The 20,291-nt window shown below is 41.6% G+C and overlaps 1 protein-coding gene across 4 annotated transcripts; it reads right to left on the bottom strand.

The window, feature by feature from the left end:
• Positions 1-6,056: 6,056 nt before the first annotated feature.
• xirp1 (xin actin binding repeat containing 1) lies at positions 6,057-19,414 on the bottom strand. Of its 4 annotated transcripts, XM_047589070.1 has the most exons (9): positions 19,318-19,414; positions 18,715-18,833; positions 18,426-18,480; positions 18,025-18,330; positions 17,403-17,481; positions 14,259-14,410; positions 13,997-14,038; positions 8,808-13,268; positions 8,227-8,374 (listed from the first exon to the last, which is right to left on the bottom strand). In XM_047589070.1, exons 2-9 carry the CDS (start codon positions 18,813-18,815, stop codon positions 8,372-8,374), a joined length of 5,199 nt encoding a protein of 1,732 aa, XP_047445026.1. In that variant the 5' UTR covers positions 18,816-18,833; positions 19,318-19,414; the 3' UTR covers positions 8,227-8,371. The 4 variants fall into 4 exon arrangements, with proteins under 4 accessions (XP_047445023.1, XP_047445024.1, XP_047445025.1 ...); XM_047589067.1 differs by having other exon boundaries at positions 6,057-13,268; XM_047589068.1 differs by lacking the exons at positions 17,403-17,481; positions 18,025-18,330; positions 18,426-18,480; positions 18,715-18,833; positions 19,318-19,414 and adding an exon at positions 16,259-16,414 and having other exon boundaries at positions 6,057-13,268.
• Positions 19,415-20,291: the final 877 nt, after the last annotated feature.

Raw genomic sequence — 20,291 nt, 5'->3', positions numbered from 1 at the left:
AGCCCCTCTTGCTCCTTGGTCAGACACATTAACAGTCAGAGACTGAGCTAATAGATTGTCACCTGAACTGAAGATGTCTAAGTCCTGCTGACCTGTTTGGTTGTCTGTACCAAAAGGATCTGAGCTTTGACTCTTGTCATTTTTTAAAGGTTCTGAGTCTGAGACGGTAAGTTTCTGAAAATCATCAGGAAAGGCTGAAGGTTGATCTGTGGACCCAACTCCTGCTCCTTGATCAGACACATTAACAGTCAGAGACTGAGCTAACAGACTGTCACCTGAACTGAAGATCTCAAAGTCCTGCTCACCTGTCTGAGTGTCTTTTCCCAAAGGATCTGAGCTTTGAGTCTTGTCATTTTTTACAGATTCTGAGTCTGAGATGGTAAGTTTCTGAAAATCATCAGGAAAGGCTGAAGGTTGATCTGTGGACCCAACTCCTGCTCCTTGATCAGACACATTAACAGTCAGAGGCTGAGCTGACACACTGTCATCTGAACTGAAGATGTCAAAGTCCTGCTCACATGCCTGAGTGTCTTTTCCTAAAGGATCTGAGCTTTGACTCTTGTCATTTGTTACAGGTTCTGAGTCTGACACAAAGCGTTTCTGAAAATCATCAGGAAAGGCTGAAGGTTGATCTGTGGACCCAACTCCTGCTCCTTGATCAGACACATTAACAGTCAGAGGCTGAGCTAACAGATTGTCACCTGAACTGAAGATGTCAAAGTCCTGCTGACCTGTTTGGTTGTCTGTACCAAAAGGATCTGAGCTTTGAGTCTTGTCATTTTTTACAGGTTCTGAGTCTGAGATGGTAAGTTTCTGAAAATCATCAGGAAAGGCTGAAGGTTGATCTGTGGACCCAACTCCTGCTCCTTGATCAGACACATTAACAGTCAGAGGCTGAGCTGACACACTGTCATCTGAACTGAAGATGTCAAAGTCCTGCACACCTGTCTGAGTGTCTTTTCCCAAAGGATCTGAGCTTTGAGTCTTGTCATTTTTTACAGGTTCTGAGTTTGAGATGGTAAGTTTCTGAAAATCACCGGGAAAAGCTGAAGGTTGATCTGTGGACCCAACTCCTGCTCCTTGATCAGACACATTAACAGTCAGAGGCTGAGCTGACACACTGTCATCTGAACTGAAGATGTCAAAGTCCTGCTCACCTGTCTGAGTGTCTTTTCCCAAAGGATCTGAGCTTTGAGTCTTGTCATTTTTTACAGATTCTGAGTCTGAGACGGTAAGTTTCTGAAAATCACCGGGAAAAGCTGAAGGTTGATCTGTGGACCCAACTCCTGCTCCTTGATCAGACACATTAACAGTCAGAGGCTGAGCTAATAGATTGTCACCTGAACTGAAGATGTCAAAGTCCTGCTCACCTGTTTGGTTGTCTGTACCAAAAGGATCTGAGCTTTGACTGTTGTCGTTTTTTACAGGTTCTGAGTCTGAGACGGTAAGTTTCTGAAAATCATCAGGAAAGGCTGAAGGCTGATCTGTGGAAGCCTCTCCTAATCCTTGATCGGACACATTAACAGTCAGAGGCTGAGCTGACACACTGTCATCTGAACTGAAGATGTCAAAGTCCTGCTCACCTGTCTGGGTGTCTTTTCCTAAAGGATCTGAGCTTTGACTCTTGTCATTTGTTACAGGTTCTGAGTCTGACACAAAGCGTTTCTGAAAATCATCAGGAGAGGCTGAAGGTTGATCAGTGGAAGGCTTTACTACTCCTTGATCAGAAACATTAACAGTCAGAGAGTGAGCTAACAGATTGTCATCTGAAGTGAAAATGTCAAAGTCCTGTTGACCTGTTTGGTTGTCTGTGCCAAAAGGATCTGAGCTTTCACTGTTGTTGTGGTTTACAGGTTCTGTGTCCGAGACGATAAGTTTCTGAAAATCATTAGGAATTGCTGAAGGCTGATCTGTGGAAGGCTCTACTACTCCTTGATCAGACACATTAACAGTCAGAGGCCGAGCTAACAGACTGTCATTCGGACTGAAAATGTCAAAGTCCTGCTGACCTGTCTGGTTGTCTGTATCAAAAGGATCTGAGCTTTGACTCTTGTCATGGTTCAAGGGTTCTGAGTCCGAGACGATAAGTTTCTGAAAATCACCAGGAAAGGCTGAAAGCTGATCTGTGGCCCTAACTCCTGCTTCTTGATCGGTCACATTAACAGTCAGAGGCTGAGCTAACAGATTGTCATTCGGACTGAAAATGTCAAAGTCCTGCTCACCTGTTTGGTTGTCTGTACCAAAAGGATCTGAGCTTTGACTCTTGTCGTGGTTCGCAGGTTCTGAGTCTGAGTTGATAAGTTGATCTACACTGCCAAGGATCACTTCATTTTCAGATGGCGTTGGCTGAGAGTCAATAACAGTCAAACCTTCAGTAGAAGCATCTGCAGGCAAAGCTGTGCTGCTCAGAGAAGATGAAGATGTGTCATTGGGGGTTTCAGACTGACCCAAACAACTTGGGGGATCTTCATTTTCGTGGTTGACGTTGAAAAGCTCTCCATTGCTCAGGGTTTCTTGTCCTTTGTCTGGTTCATTGGGTAATTTGTTTGGCTTTTCGGCAGATTTATCTGAAATCACCTCAATGTCACCAACAAATGCTGAACTTACACTGTCTCCTAAATTATCCATATGAAACTGATCATTTAGAATCTCATCAGTATTTCTTTCGGGTATTGACTCACTGACTGACTCCTCATACACTGTGCTGGCTGATTCCACAGCAGAGGGAAGATCTTGGGACTTTACAGGGTCACTGACGGACAGACCTGTAGTCTCGCTGCTCTGTAAATTTGATTCTTGATCTTCTGTTGGATTGTTATCATTTTGCATGGGAGCTGTTAGACCATCACTTATGCAAGGTGTTTGAGGCAGACTCGATGGCTCTATATATTTGTTGGACTCTTCCTCCAGAGATGGGACTTCATGCATGTCTTTATCTGCTATCACCACTTTTATCACTACCTCTTCTTCCTTATCTGCATTCTTGTTATCAGTGAGCATTTTGTCACTTCTTTCTGATTTCTTGATGTCCTCAACCTTCTCTGAGGACGACTGAAATAATCTCCCCAAGAGTCCACCACTAGGTTTGACGTCAGGTTTTTTGACATCTTTTTGTACAGCCTTGTTCGTTTTGTTGTTTCCACTTGATGTGAAAAGCTTTGACATAGGACTCTTTCCTGTGGACCAGGAACCTAGTTTGACTTTTGTCTTTTCAGTCTGTTTAGCAGTACCTATCAGAGAATTTGCTCTTGCAATAGGCTTCTTCTGATTACCACTGTTTTCTTGGTTGTTGGTTGAATCTGTTTTTTCAGACTGGCCCTCATTCTTTTCAACAGTCACGTCCTCCACGCTTACATGTGGAGGAGTCTCTGGAGTTTTTTGATCTTCTAATTCATGTACCAAGTTAGTTGGAAAGACACCCAGCTGTTGTTGTGTCATCATGTCTTGAGTTGAACTGAAAGTGTCTGTGAGACTTTGAGTGTCAACTGACTCATCAGTCCTCACTATCTTTTCATTCAGAAATGTAATATCAGTCTGCGGATTACCTTGACTGCTTTCCACTCTGACATCATTCTCTGCTTTGGACAAACCACTTGTTTTTTCATGGCATTTATGTTCAGAAATTTCGAGGTACACCTCACTTTCTCTGTGTTCCTTGCTGGACTCTGATGTAAAATGATCTACACTTTTCTTGTCTCTTATATCACTTGAGTTATTTACTTGAATCGATTCAGACTGATCTGGGGGCATTTTATTTTTGGCCTCTGATCTCATCTGAGAAGACTGGTCATACTGAGCCACATCAACATTTGGAGAAAACCGCACAGATTTTGGAGATTTATTTAGATAAGTGTTTGACCTGATAGATGCTTGATTGTAGTTAGCTTTTGGACTGGGTGCCACACTCGTCAGGAGTGTTTTCTGGCTCTTGACAGAAATACCTTTTTCTGAGCAAGGCAAAGAACGCACTGTCTTGGAGATTGTGACTTGGACACCGCCAGCTTTGGTTGGATCACTCACTGGGTTTGTTTTTTCTGAAAGCAACTTCTCAGCTGAGATGGTACCTGTTGTACGGTTGAGCTTATCACCTTTCCACTGATCTAAAAATCTTGTGGTAATTGGAGCAGCTTTGCCGATTTCAGATTTCTTATTTTTCGGAGCTGGTGAATATGTTCCTTGTGTTTGATTAACCCCTGTGTCCTTCTTCTCTGGTGGCCAGCTCTGTCTCAGTTTACCCTTACTGCCAGCAACACTTTTACATTCCAACTCCCTTGCTGATGACTTTGTAGCAGGTATTTCAGCAGAAGACATTCTGTCTCTGGTCCTATCAGGGGGTTTTACGTTGGTTTTTGTCATTTTTGGAGAAGACACTGTATCTGGCTCATCTTTCCCTTTATTTTTTTGAAGCCAGTGGTCTTTGTGTTGCTTGCGCCAAAATCCCTCATCATAATTTCCTTTTCTTTTAAAAAGCTGTTGGTAGTGAGGTATGCAGTAGAACTCTCCATAAAGTGATGAATAGTTGTGAGTACTGCAATGAAATAAAGCGTAAATGCAAATTAAAGTCAAAGCGTAAAATCACATATTGTTTAGTTTGTCACATTTGATTTGCTGTTGTGGAGTTAAATCATCCCAAAAATAGTTTTACATGGGAATTCCAAATTTAGATCATTTTATTTGTGTTGCTAAAAAAATGTCTCACCTGAGCTTCTTCTTACAGTGTTTGCAGCAGAAACAGTTGTAGTGCAGAATAAGTTTATTGATCATCATTTTTTCCATTGGGTAGACGGGAGTCAAACAGGCAGAACACATTTCCTTGGCTGGTGACAGGAACTATGATGATGAAGACACATTCAGTTTATAGTAACTTTGCAGGATCTTTCAATTATGCTTTTCATTTCTACTTATTTCGGGTGATTTATTACAATTTTCTGTTGTTTTGCAAATTACAGGGGCAACATAAAATACAAGAGCAGTTTTCCTTTTCCAAATAAATTCTCAATTCTATATTTGATATCTGCTTCTGATAATGATTCTCATTGGTAGATGTTTGGTACAGTTAGTAAGCCAATGACCATACTTTAAACATTATTAAACTGTGAGTGAACACAGCAAGAGTGGGGCTTAGGAGCTATTGGAGCTAGTGTTGAAGAGATACACAGTTTTAGTCAAATATTTTTGAGATTTGTATAAATCGGATTTCAGATAGGTCACTTTGTAGAATTTAAGGGGATATATTAGCAGAACCACAATATAATATTTTTGATTATATTTGCTGTATAACCGTAATCATCATGAACTTTTGTTTTTGTAAACTTAGAATGAGGCCTTCATATCTACCGTGGGAGCACAGCGCATCATTTGGAACCATTTTTCTACAGTATAGCCCAGAAAGAACAAACAAAACACTGGCTCTGGGGAGAGCCTTTTACATGTTTATGCTGAATTTTTTAGTGGTGCCAGAGTCGGCGGTTTTGAATATTGGTTTCGTGAGTAAAACTTCAGTTAGGCTGATGAACACAATTTGGGCTGGTTTGGGATGTGCACTGTGTATGCCTCTTTCCAAAGACAGGAAATCAGTAGAGTATGTAACATTATCAAATGGCAGTGGCAGGTATCTGATAAAACTTCAAGTTAGTGTTGATGTTTTGGTTTTTGCACCAAAAAAAAAACAGCAAGACAACATTTTCATAGTTGAAAGTGACAGCTCTCGCCTCAAGCTTCCATCTGTTTTGCCTCCAGTTACCATTGTGACGTCACAGTAACATAGGCCCTGAAGGGATCTATAAAGCACAGCTAACATCAGCATATGTCTCAATATTTCATTAGACAACTCAAAGAAAGTGTGTCAGACTTAGTGACATCAAGCCATGAGGTTACAGACATTAACCAACTGAATATCTCTTCCAAGTAGGAAACGCTGCAGTGACTGTTAAAAACATGAAAGACCCACATCAGATCTTGGTTTCTTCTTTCTGGGCTTTAGTAGAAACATAAAATATTATATTTTTTTAATAATAATGGCAAGCACAGAGAATAAAAAGCTTTTTACAATCACATCTCTTAAGCTGTCCTTTATTTGACAATTTACACAACACAACATACAGTGTTAACTATATGCTTAACCTTAATAAAAGAATTTTAAACTTATTGTGGTTACAGTATAAAATCTATAAGACAAATGTTTTGCAAGTTAGAGTTAACATTTCATTTCATAAGATCAGTTTTATGACCAACAAAAAAGTTTCATTAAAACATAATGGGATAAATTCACAAATAGAGTAAATGCTTTCCCAAACTTAAAAAACTGGGAAACACACTGATAAGAGGCTTGTCTAGTGGTTTTCCTTTGGTTGACTAAATGTTACAAATACTGTCCCTTCCTCCTTGGCGTTGCTCAGCAGTTTATCTTCAAAAGGGCGGCCAGCTCTTCGCATTAATGGTGATGTCATGACTTCATATCTGGGTGGACTGCCAACTACTTCAAACATGGGAGATGTCTTTTTGTCAGACTGTTTGGTGACGAATGTTGAAGTCACTGAAGAAACGAACACATTGCCAAAGCCATCAGTTTCTTCATATGTTTCGCTGACAGTCTTTGTGCCAATTATTCCTGGGGGTTTCTCTGGAACAGTCTTCAACTCAAGCACACTGACCTTGCGTTGTGGACTATGACCATTTTTTGTGGACTCGGTGGCAGCAGACTCCAGGTCGCTGTTAGCATTATAGCATCCGTGAGGACTGGCCTCTGTTCTTGGTTTAAATGTTGACATGGTTGACTTTGGTTGTTCGGTAGGTTTTCTGGCAGCTGAATGTATGGAGATAAATGATGGAGAGGACTGAGAGGAAGACTGTCTAATAAGTGGTTTATTGTGCCCTCTTCTGAGCTCTTCTTTTCTAGAAAGACTTGAATCCAGATCTGTTTGGAGCTTCACATCGGTTGTCTCTTTGGTTTGGCTTGATTTGGCCTTGCTCGACACAATACTGATCTTCCTGATGTTGTTGGCAGGTTGAAGGTTTTGCTCAGATTTTAAAGATTCATCAAACAATCCCGACAAGCTGGCGATATCAGCTTCAGATTTTAGATTTGAGACAGAATACAATGCCTTTTTAATGGTTTCTTCGATGTCAAGAAGTTTTGCTAAAGTCTCTTCCTTCAGAGTCATTATTTCCTTGCTTGCCTTCTCCAGGTCTTCAAATGCAGTCTCGACCGAGGAGATGCTTTCAAGATCATCCTCCTGTGTTTCTACATCGACTTTCTTTTCCTCCATTTTACTTTTCTTAGCATGTCTTCTTGGTGTAACCATCCAAGAAGGGACATTCTGGTACAATGTCTTCAAGGAGCTAGTGTCTACATTGCTGGTCTCGCCTTCAATCTCTTCCACTTGCGACAGGATTCCTTTAAGTTCATCTCGTTTCCTTAAGTTTTCAAAGATTTCCATGGCAGCCATCACGTTTCCTTTCATGATCTCCTCTTTGTGAACAGAAAGCCTTTGGCGTCTTTCATCTTCTGTCTCCCTTACTTTCTTCTCTCTTAAAACAACTTTATTCTCAACCTTTTCTTGTTTTTGGTTGAGCTCATTTTGCTGCATCTGGCATGCAGCAACTGAACTGTTTGTCCCCGATGTTTGCTCGTCAGTTTTGGGTTTTTGGGGAAATTTGTGTTGTGCGTTTTGAGCTGTGTTTTTGTCAGTGTGTTTAGCATTCATAACTTTTACCTTCTTCGACAGAAAAACTCCCCTGTCCAAAGTACTACTTTCCCTTCTTTCAAAGTTTTGCACAGCAGCCTGCAAGCTCATGTTCATTCCATGTTTACCATCGTTCGTGTAGCTCTCCATACACATTTTTATCTCCTCTGCCGCATTTATTTTCTGTATCACATTTCTCTCTATTTCCACTTCACTGTTCACTGCAACTGTTTTCTTTTCCCCAATTTCCTGAGCATTTGAGTCCATCAGTGGAAGTCCATTTGTTTGATTTGTGTCCTGCTCTGTTTCACCACCACATTTTTGATGGTATGTTTCATGTAAGGTCCCTACACTGGCTTTGACATGTGTTGTGGTTTCTTGTAGATTTTCTATGGGATGTGTACTAAATTGTTGACTTTGTTTTTGAGGAATCACTGTGTTTTTTATTTTGCTTTTCATAGAGCAAACAACTTTGGGAGAAGACAGCTGGTTCGGTTGTTCTATAACTACAGATTGTGTCCACTGTGGCTTTGGCGGCAGTGCTGGCTTCTGCTCCTGCAGTTTCTCAGTCTTTAGAGGGAGTGGAGGTGCTGTTGCATTCTCACACCTGGGTGCTTTAGAGTTTCCATTTGCTACAGGGTTGGGGGTTGAATTCTGTGCTGTAATGGCTGGTTGTCCTTCACAGGTTACTGAAATTGAAGGAGATAAGTTTGTGTCAGACGGAGGCACAGACACCACAACACACTGCTTGTGAACAGTCTTGCTCCTCTCTGAACAAGCCTTGCCTGAATTCCTGTATAGCAATGCAGCCTTATAGTCTCCTTTGGATACATTTACACTAGACTTCTCAAGAGATTCCAGAGCCAATTGCAAATTACCTTTTACAATATTTTCTTTGTCTAGAAATTTCTGCTCTGTTGATGCACTCTGCAGAGACCTAATAGCTGCCTTGACATCTCCTCTGATAACTTCCTCTGTCTCATCTTCAGTTGCGTGGACGTTAAACTCACAATTCACAAAAGGTGGCAGTGAGTGTGGGGCACAACTACTAACTAGAACTGTACTTTGCTGACAAGTCTCAAAGGAAACATGGTTTTCCTGATCTTTCTCTGCTTCACTGACCTTTGGATAAGTCTTGATTTGCTGGCATCTGGAGGAGGTTGACCGTGTAGACTGTGCCACTGCTGAAGAGCTTTCCTCTTCCGATGACACATTCAGGTTGTATATTTTTCCAGGAACCGTGACTTCGCGCTCCATTTGCATGCTTTGCTGTTTAGCCATTTCAAGAGACCTTTTAGCAGCTTTCACATCACCAGATATAATGACTTCCCTTTGCACCTGGTTTCCTTCTATTTCAGGACCTTGAGCTGACAGATCCATGTCATAGATAGTTCCAGGTTTAATGATCTCACGCTCCACACACAAGCTCTGTTGCTTTGCAAGCTCTAATGACTGCATTGTTGCCCTGATGTCCCCAGCCACAATTTCCTCTTTTTCTACAGCAATAGGTTGCTTCACTGAGAGTTGCTGCTTTGCAGATGAAACATCTCCAGGGATGATTTCTTCCTTTTGAATACAGGTATCAGCACTGGCAGAGGAATTCGATGAAAACACCTTTTTGGTGTTCTTTACATCTCCTGGCAAAACATCAGAAATGGTTCGCTCTACCTGCTCTTTTTGCTGACAAAGGCTCTTTTTTGCTTCCTTCACGCCTCCCTGAACTATTTCAATCTGCTCCTTAGCCAGAAGGCCATGATCAACTTCATCATCGATTGCCTCAGCATGAAGACTCTTCAGGTAATGCAGGTCTCCTTTCTCAATGCAGCTTTTGTACAAATTCACATTTCCCTTCTCATTTTCATCCACTCGACATGATGCTGCAGTCCTCTGACTACTGGCCGTCGCCAACAAATTTCCAATTGTAGACTTCACATCTCCCTTCTCAGTGACTTGACTGTCAGGTTTGAGTTCATGACTGCAGATAAGTGAATAAACAGACATCTCTGCTTGTCCCTCTGCAGTCTCTTGCATTATGATTCCCTTTTTCAAATGCTTATGTGGAACAAGAAATTCATCAATCAGCTGGGCAATATTTTGTATTCTTTGATCTCTCTCAAAATCTGTAGTGGCAGTTGGCTGGAAGACTGGAAGCTCTACTACCGTTGTGTTAACGTCACCTTTTTCCATTTCCCTCAGAAGAGTAACTTGCGGTTTGAGAGTTGGTTTGAGCAAGAGCTGTAACATGATGTTCCTGATGTTGCCCCTAACAACCTCCTCTTTCTGAACTTGCACACCCTCAGTGCTTTCAACCACATATTTTGCCATGTTAACATTTCTGTTCTCATTTGCTTCTATTATGATGCCACTTGAGTGAACAAATGTCAATTGGGACAAATGTGAAAGGGTGTCAGCAATACTACCGGCAGTGATTTTGTCCAGTGGAGTTGTCTCAAAGAGCCAGGTAGTGCACTTCACATCAGCTTTTGGTATCTCCTCAACTCCTTGCACAGCACTGGTATCTTCTGACTCTTTGATCTTGTCCAGAGGCTGCGATTCAAACAACCAGGTGCAGCGTTTGACGTCTCCCTTCTGGCTATCTTCCCTGTGAACTGTTTTTAGTGAATCCTGCCCCAGAGGTTCCCCTTTCAGAGTGTCAATAGCTTGATTCTCAAAGAGCCATGTGGAGGTCCTGACATCACCTCGCTGGACATCAGTGACACTAACCATTCTCACAAACTTGTTGTTCCGCTCAGACTCAAATAGCTGCTTATTGAGATGCACATTACTGCTTCCAAAGTCTTCAGTAACCTTGACATAAGGCTCATCTCTGGGGGCAAGGGAGTCCAGAGGTTGTGTCTCAAACTTCCATCTGGCTGATTTGACATCGCCTTTCTTGACATCTTCTTGGGTGACAGCTCGGATCACATAAACTTCATTCTCTGCCTTGATGGCATCAAGGGGTTTGGTCTCAAACATCCACCTTGCTCCTCTTACGTCACCACTCATTACCTCTTCTTTTTTCACAGTTGTCACCTCATGAAACTGGCCCTCTTTGTCTCTAATAGCATACAGAGGCTGGGACTCAAACATCATGGTGCTTGACTTCACATCCACGTTGCTCACAGGGGGTTCCACAGAAGCTGACTTCTGCTCAAGGGGTTCTTCATGGATTTTGTCCAGTGAGGAGGTTTCAAATATGAACTTTTTGTTCTGCACATCACCACACTCAAGACCATGAACTTTCTGTACATTTGCATCATCATTGTCCTTATTGATCAGGTTGATTGGACAGTTCTCAAACATCCATGTACACTTATGTACAGAGCCTTTTTCAATGTGTTCCTCTCCTTTCTGCTCACCAGATGTTGTTACCATTTCTGATCCTATTTCATCAAGGGATTGGGATTCAAACAGTTCTTTTACTCGTGAGACTTCTCCTGACTGAAAGTTGACCTGGCTGATGCACCTTGAGTCTTGGTCTGACTTTGAATCCTTTCTTATCCTGTCCAAAGTTTCAGTTTCAAAAAGGTGTTTCACTGTTTGAACACCAATTCCTGACTTCACAGAATCCTGTATGGTGCTGCATAGCTTCAAATTGTACTCCTCACCGTCTTTGATGCCATTGAGAGGCTGTGTCTCAAAAAGCCACGTAATGGACTTCACATCTGTGTTGTCAATGGATTCTGCATCTTTAGGTTTTTCCGATTTATCATATAGAATGTCCATTGGCTGTGTCTCAAATAACCATTTACAGGTCTTGACATCACCTTTACGAGGTTCCTCTTCCGAAGAAGAGTTTTGCTCTGTCTGATTGAACTTGGAATGGATCCCATCGATTGTCTGAGTTTCAAAAAGCCACTTTGCCGTCTTTACATCGCCCATGGTGTCCTCCTGTCTGGTGATGCCTTTGATTACTTCAACATTTCCTTTTCCTTCTGCCAGCTGGTCTAAAGGCTTGGTCTCAAACATCCACTTATAGTTATTGACTTTCCCTTTGACAAATTCTTCTCTGCTGACTATTGTGACTGTATGCAGATTTCCTGAGCTGTCCTTTATTGCATATAAAGGAGTTGTCTCAAACATTGCTTGGTTACCTTTTACATTTCCGGCTGTGACATCAGTTTCCTTCTCAATTATTTCATCAGAACGAGCAATTTTGCTCAAAGGAATTGTTTCAAAAAGTTGCTTGAACCCCTTCACGTCACCCCTTTCAATCTCTTGTTCTTTTATGGAGGTGCTTTTTTGATTGCTGCAGCTCTCAAAGATTTGTTTTTTGCCTTTTACTTCTCCTTGTTCTTCGGATGAAAGAATGATTTTCTTCAGGCTTCCAACTTCATAGCTATCATTAAGAGCCTCAATAGGCTGAGTCTCAAACAGCCACAGAGAAGTCTTGACATCTCCACCAATTACTTCTTCCTTTTCTAAAGGCTTTTCTTGAGAGTCTCCTTTTAGTGCAGCCAATGGTTGCATCTCAAAGAGTTTCCTTTTGTTTACAACATCAGCCTCTCCTGTGTAGTCGGCCACTGTTCCTTCAAACTTATCCACTCCCACAGCCTCTTGTATTGTGTCAAATGGCTGAGTCTCAAACATCCACCTCTTTCGGTCTACGCCTCCTTTGTGACCCTCCTCCAGAGATATTCCCCGAATAATTTTCACCCCATCAGTTCCCCTATTAATCAGGTCCAGAGGCTGGGTTTCAAAAAGCCAGCGGGCAGTGCTGGTGTTGCTGCTGTTGATCTCCTCCCTGCAGATGGATTTAATCTCATGCACATTGCCACTGTTGTCTCTGATGGCACAGCAAGGATCTGTTTGGAAGAGTTTCACGGTCTTCTGAACATCTCCTTTCTGCTCCTGGAGTTCAGATCTCAATTTCAGGAAGCTATGGTCTTCAACAGAGTTGCAGCGTCCCAAGTCGCTTAATGGTTTAGATTCAAAAAGCAACCGAGTCCCTTTTACATCACCTGGTTGAATGGGTTCTTTCAGCACTGCCTCAACCAGTTCACCCTCTTCTCTTTTTGATACATTTAGGGAGTCTAAGGGCTGGGTCTCAAACAGCCACATTGATGTTCTTACATCTCCTCTGACAGAAGCCTGTCTTTTTGCAGACATTTGTTTGGTGCTATCAATGTACTCAAAGACTGAAGAGGTGCTTCTGACATCTCCACCTTTTAACTCCTCATCATCCAGCAGTTTCTTGGTTGCATGAGGATCTCCAATATTGTCCAGATTCCAGTTCTCAAAGATCCATCTCATGGACTGTACTTCACCCTGATAAGCTGCGTCTGCTGCCTGGCTGCTTTCTGACTGCACCACCTTCATTATTTCATCATCTGCCACATTATCGAGACTTGCCCGAAGGTCTGGGTGGATGTGTTTGAAGAGCCTCTTCAGCTCACTCTTATGACGTTGCTGGTAGAACGTGGAGAAGGTTTCTTTGGGTGGAGGCACAGGGAGGCTGCTTAATTCAAAAGGCCCTTCATAGTCAAGGGGTCTAGGTGGTACAGGTGGAGGTGGGGGAAGAGGCAGGTCATCTTCATTGTGAGATGATTGTGAGCCTGTGATGTTCCTGGCTGCATCAGCCATCTTGAAACAAACAAAACATAGGATTAATACTGTAAGGATCTAGTCATCATGCACATTAGTTGAAATTCATGCAAATATTAGAATAGCATGCATAAGTAAGAGAAGTCATACTTTACCTTCTTCAATATTCCCTTGATGATTCTCAATGCAAACCATCCTCTGCCACACCAGGGTTAGCAAAACACTTCACAGCTGTTAGTAGGCAGACGCCACACACGCTCCTAGTCCATAAAGTGAGTGCAGCTAATCGCACTTAGAAATAAATGTAGACACACCTCAAGGGCTTTTTTTTTTCTTTCGTCCGTCAACACCAAATGTTGATGTTAACTTTAATTCAAGCCTAGATGTTTTCATATTCTGATCTCTTTGGGGCAATGGAAGCAAAAGCTAATACAACATATACAACAACATGCTCTAGGTGTTTTGATTTAACAGTTTTCTGAGAAACTGTCACATCTGCAACACTGCTCCTTTTGAGTATATGCAACTGTACCTTAATCTTTCAGAGAATATTATCAAATGCAGAAATCCAAAACCTAAAGTGTTAGTTTGCTCTATTTTTTTTCTTTTTTTTTATGTAAATGTTATTTTATATTTAAATTGAAGATCTTTAAGAACAGGTTCAAGAACATATAAGTGAATTGTGTTCATGCGAGAAGAAACTCAAATACACAGCACACAAGAAACCGCAATCTTTTGCAAAGAATGCTAAATGAAGTGTACAGTACCTTTCTGTGTTTAGCACTTTTTCCTGGAGTACTAATAAATTCCTGTTGAAAGAAACAATGTTATTTCAATACATTTCGATCACAAGAAACATTATCTACTGTCAATGTCATTTTAGCACTGAGCTGCACACATTTAAAATATGCAGAGCTTTATTGTAAAATGTTGAGCTGCTCCTATTGTGACAGAGCACAGTAGCTCGGGCCTATTGAGGCCCTTGACCTCAGTGTGTGGAGAGGAATGAGAAGCATTTCAGGAACTCACTGCCTGTGTTGAGCTTCCTGTGGAGTCAGTAGCTTCTGCTCTGGACTGATAGAGAGCTGATCTGTCTCTCACTGAGGAGGGAGTAGATTTCCTGTCGCTGCCTTGTCTTGGTGGCGTGGGTCCTTTGGTCAGTGATCGATTATATTTGTCATCTGACGTAGAAAAAGAAATCAATACATTTTCCTTGTTAAGATGTGCACACACACCCAAGCTCACATAACAGTACAACTCAGACATTGTTGTATCCCAAAATAAGCAAAGCAGAGTGTGTCCAGAATCAGTATCAAGTGTAGTGATAACGCTGTCTGAGTATTTGTCATTCAGTGTATTTATTTATAGTGATGTTTCTTATCACTGTAGCACCATGTTAACTCGCTTCAGTGTGTGAAACCACACGTGGCTTATTTTCTTAAAGAGAATTTTTTTAACAAACAAACAGATTTCCACAGGATTTGATTCCGGTGACAAGATAAATAGGCCCACACACACAAATCTGCATGCCACTGACTGACCGTGACGCCAAAGAAGAGGGAAAAAAATAGCAACTGCTAGCTCAGCTGGAGTGACACAGATTGTTGGCACATTGTTTGCATGAGCTCTCCATCAAGTTGTCAACACCTGAGCAGAGGAATGCGACTGCATGAACCGGAAAAAAACATGGAAATAACCTCAGCCTGTTATTTTCACCGGAAGTTGTTTTATCCCGGAGTAATACAGTTGATTAACTAAAATATCACCAGTTTGTCTAATCAGATGAGAAGAATTTGTTAGATACGATAAACATCAACAGGATTTCAACAATAATGTCATCATGAACAATAGAGGTCAACACCTCAGTGTGTTGCACTGGCCATCCAGCTGTAACTAATAGCCAGATTTAAACACACCTCTTCTTTTTAGACACTAAGCCCTCAGAGAACAAAAGGATGGAGCAGCGAGCTGGCGCCTCTCACGAGTCCGGACTTAATGCATTTTCATAGATGAGTGAGCAGACAGAATGAAGCAACCGAGCGCAATGCGCAGTGTCCCACTGAAGTCCAACTTCATCACATGTCGTCACTGTGTGATGTTCACACAAACTCCAATCAATAGCTGGTGAAATGAGAGTCCATGTCAAACCAAATCATATCAAGCTTCAGTGACTTTTTCCATCCATTTTCTGTGATTTCTGCACTTTCATTTCAGCTGGCATCTCTTTGATCTGGGTAAATTCTTCAGGACTGAAGAGGAGCTATTAGCAGCACAGTAATGGGAGGGTGTATTGGGCTGCTGGCAGCTGTACAAATGACAGTGAAATGCAGTTGCTATTTGTTCTTCACCACCACCACCACCTTTTCATCAGCTGTTGGTGGTTGTAGCCACATTCACAGACTGTAATGAAAACCTGCATGCCAAGACACCTCTCACACTGGAATTCCTTGGACCCCCCAAACAGCTCACAACACTGTGTGATACATCAAACTATACAGGTCAAGTTTGATTCTCCTGTTTGCTTTTATGGCTGAATTCTCTAAGTACAGCACAGTGTTTCTGATCAAAAAAAGAAACTGATTTATTTGTGTTCTCTGACCTCCCATTCCCGACATTTCTAAGGATAAGGGACTGAAAACTGATAGCTGCTTAAGAGGCAATGAATGAGCCACAACACTTCAGTCTGTGACCCTTTCATCTCGTATTTCTCATAAAGAAACATTGGTGTTCGCGAAAGACTGTCATTAAGAAAAATACAGATTTTAATTAATATTAGAAAAGTCCATTTCTCAACAATTTCTCAGTGCTGAACGCGCGCATATCTGGATGCTGTTAGGTTGAACTAGAAGCAAAGAATGTCTTCATTCATTCAGGTTGAAATCACACCAGATACAATGAAAGACTATAAAACATCATAAACTGTATATTTAAGCAGCTTTCTCAGTCATCATTTTACAGTAATATTGCTATTCTACATCAGCTCCACATTCACATCATTTCCTCTCATTTAAAAGTTGACATGTACTTACTAAAACACCATCAAATGTTGTTGTCCCTGTCACTCCCCCTGAGTATCTCCGCTGTGTGGAATAACTGACTATGTGGGATACAAACTGTCTCCTCTCTCGCTGCTCACTGTGACTGAACTCTTTCTAGTCCGGTGGCCTTGGTGACAGCTGATTTTTATCAGAGCCCACTGTCCCAGTGGAAGACTTTGGCTATTTTGGGCTGGTGGGCTGGCTGCAGCTGAATCAATCACCTCTGTTAGTCACTGGAGGACTGGGACACCCCCCGCCGCCATTCCCATAGCTACATTGTCACCCACTATAACGGGCGTTGGGTAGGACCAAGAGTATGTGTGTCAGTGAGTACTTAAGGTTCAACATAATTAAAAAAACAAAACACACAAGAGGTCCTATTTTGGTATGGTAGGGAGCTATTAAGGCACTTATAGATATTATACCTCATATCAGTGTGTGGCATACAGTATATTCTTCTAGTAGGTTATAAAGTCGTGATCTAGCTGAAGAGAAATTTGCCTTTATTTTGGAATGTGCACTAAAATGTCCACACACATTGTCTGTCTGTCTCATAAACACAACCTAAGGTTAAAAAGTCAGAAGCTGAAGCGATATCACTTCCATGACTGAGTGAGTCTCAGCTCCGAGGTCCAAGGTCTGTGTCACGGTCAGAGCCGTCAGCGACAGCCTCACTCCTATCTTAAGCATGTGTGCTGAACACATAGTTATGCATTCACACCACTACATCCTCGTCTTTATTTAGCTTTTTTCCCCTCTCACCACCAAACACTGCATGGGTTACCGTTGACCAAACTCTGTCAGGGTTTACATTGTGACACTTTAAATATGAGAGTCCTTGATCCTGACACATTTGCTCAGTGGAAACTTAATATAGATTCATTTCACGGGCTGGATATGTGTGGACGATGAAGTGCTGTTGTTTGACATACTCTGATTAATGTGCATCCATTTAGATGTCCAGGAGCTGGCAGGAACAGATACATTCATGAAAAACTGTGTAACTGTCACAGTTGATTCTGAACAGACACCAAAATATGACCCATGACTTTGTTCGCTATGTATGAGCCTTGTCAGCAATCTGTGCTCTGACTAGCCAGTGACGATAAACGTGAAATTAAAAGCAGCTGCTCACCATTTGAAAGTCTGGACGATTTGTCATGATACACCAGGGGCCCGTTCACAGCCTTTGATCCTTTCACCGGCGTAGTTCTCTGCGGATCAACAACAACATTATGTCATGAAGAGAATTACAACACAGTGTTTTCTGCAAAAGTGTAGAAAATTCCAAAAGGGTACAAAAACTATACTATTCTATTTATTAGCGTTAGTAGTTCAGTTTAAAATAGAATTTACAGATGCAGGTTAACCACCTGCTCAGTCTAGGTATAAAACGCAAATGTGACAGTTAATCTCTTCCAATAAAAAAATAAAAACACGTGTTTTTTTGTCAGGAGGAGAAGGTACCGCTATGTACTAAATGTTATCAAATGAACTGTTGACTCATCTATTTGGCACCTTCGATGCTAGGTATTGTGTGTCAGCACCAGGTCAAACCTATTTAGTGCCAGCTGGCAAAACCCATGTTTGGCTCGACAACTCTACGCTGGTGGTTTCATGCGGGCATCTAGATGACCACTGTTATAGTAGCTGTACATTGCATGTAACCAATTTCTGTATCAAATCTCAAAAGTGAATTTGATTAGTATTTTGGATCCTCATTTCTAAAATAATGCTCATGCAGGTAAATCACACACCTGACTGGAAGAGTCCTTCTCTGGGGTGTTATGACTTCTCCTGTCCTGCAGAGGGTAGTCTCTCTCCGTTTTATTCTGGCCGCTGGGCGTCACATTGAGTCGCGGGCTGCTGTTGAAGCTCTGCTGCAGAGTGGCCTTGGACTCAAACAGTGCACACAGAGCTCTGGTGCCCGAAATCTCCTTCTGGGGGAGGAAGTCCACTGAGCGACTCCGGGAGAGACCAGAGAGTCTTCCTGTTCCCAAGTGGTCCACATTCCCCTTGCTGTCTGGCCTCCTCCATCGGCTGTCTACACGGTCTTCTGACGACTGAGGGGAAGGAGATGATTTTGATGTGTGTCTTTTATTATTATTGTCTTAATAGCTGCCACTTTTAATTAGTTAGACAGACGTGGGTGTACTACCTCATTGTTTTGCTCTGCTTTTTCATAACCCCTTAGGTCTGCGCAGCTCTGGTAACTGTCAGAAAAGGTTTAGGGACAGTTATTATCAACAGTTATTATTACAAATCCATTAGAATTAGAGGTCTGCTGGGGTATGGTGAAAAGCTCTCAATACAAATGTGTGCGAATTCATGCAGCAGGACATGGCAAGAGGAGACCAAGCACACTCAAAAACCTCCACTCATTTGTATGAATTCCCTATAGTGTATATGTGCACAGTATATTTATCCGTGTACTGTGTGGAACTTACTGTTGCACCAGCTCAGAGACGGACTTTCTTTCCCAGCGGGGGGACACTGGACCAGAAAGACTCCCCTGGGACTGTGTCCTCCTCAATCTCAACACCTCCATATCAATCCTTTCGAACAGCTGCAGTCAGTTAAAGTCAGTCAGTAAGTCTGTATAAGTAAATTCAGTGCAGAGCAGATCAAATCCACAAATACTTCTTTAATTCATTGAAACCACTGAAATCGTCCAGAATTCAAGTCTACAGCTTTACGGTTTAACACTGTTTTAATTGTTATACAACAGCTGAGATACTGACAGTCATATGACTCTGTTAATGTTTATGACACACTGCACTCAGACAGCAAACATAAATGTATGTCTCGGTAAGTATAAATTTGTGGTATTATTCAATCACTACTGGATTGAATTGTTAGTAAAAGTAATGCACTACTTTCAAAATGAGACAAAAAGTTACATCTTAAATTTTAACAGACGTTTGTACTCAAATAAATATTCTATACAACTTAAGTTTAACATGAGCACGTTCTACAAAGTACAACGATCACAACCTGTACAAATAACTGTTGATCGGTCTACCAAATCAAATGAATATTCAGCTCCGTACCTGATGAGAAGAAGAAGTCACTCTTGCATCTCTGTCTTTCTGCCTTACTTGTGGTTTAATGACATCTCTCACAAGACACAGCAATTTGTGGAGACCAAAGTCCCTAAACACCTTGTGATTCAAAGCTTCCGGATATGAGATTTAAAGGTAAGGGGCAGGTGCACAACGTAATAGCTACGTTTTTGTCCTTATTGCACAACGCATTTTTGGGTATTTAACATGAAATAAATGTGCCAAATGACTCTTTGATATTTAAATACCAATGACAGTCCTGACAGTGTGAGGCATTAAAAAGCACAGAGACATCCGAGAGCACACCTGTGTGCACGGTGACAGCTGGTCCAGTCAGATGTCACGTCAAAATGCCTGGCATAGCTGCTCTGTTACTGTATCTCATACCAAAACTCAGAGCAGCAGCATTTTAGCTGCACCTCGCACGCATTCCCTGTAGTCAGTTTATTACGGCAGCGGGGGTCCCATTCATTCATCACACATGCCGTTATCCCCAGGTGTGCTAAAAGAGATGATAAGGTGTTAAGTTACTTCCGCTGTTCTGCTGATCAGAACGCAACCAAAGATCCAGAAAAGCTGACACACATTCCTGTTGATGATTAATCCGCTGGTGCTCAAAGAGTAAGCACATCCTTTTTATACCCTGATAAGTTGAAGAGAAAGGTATAGTTTACTGGAATGTGTCATAAAGTTTAAAATATTACCATACATAAATATATATCATATATTTTTTTAGAACGCTTCTGAATAGTGCAGTTTGAGAAGAGCTGTAGCAGGATGACACAAGACTTGTATTCAACTGCTGTATGTTTACAGATGACATATGTGACAAGTTGTATGTAACATCCTGTTAATATGGCCTCTCACTCTTGGAGCTATTTATTTTAAAATGCACTGGCTAATTTAAGCCAACTTTCACAGCTCGTGTAGCTTTGAAAAGTGAAACCAAATTCTATATCTTA

This window comes from Mugil cephalus, chromosome 7 (genome assembly GCF_022458985.1).
Source record: "Mugil cephalus isolate CIBA_MC_2020 chromosome 7, CIBA_Mcephalus_1.1, whole genome shotgun sequence".
Lineage (NCBI taxonomy): Eukaryota > Metazoa > Chordata > Actinopteri > Mugiliformes > Mugilidae > Mugil > Mugil cephalus.
This window is presented reverse-complemented; position numbering and strand designations above follow the sequence as displayed.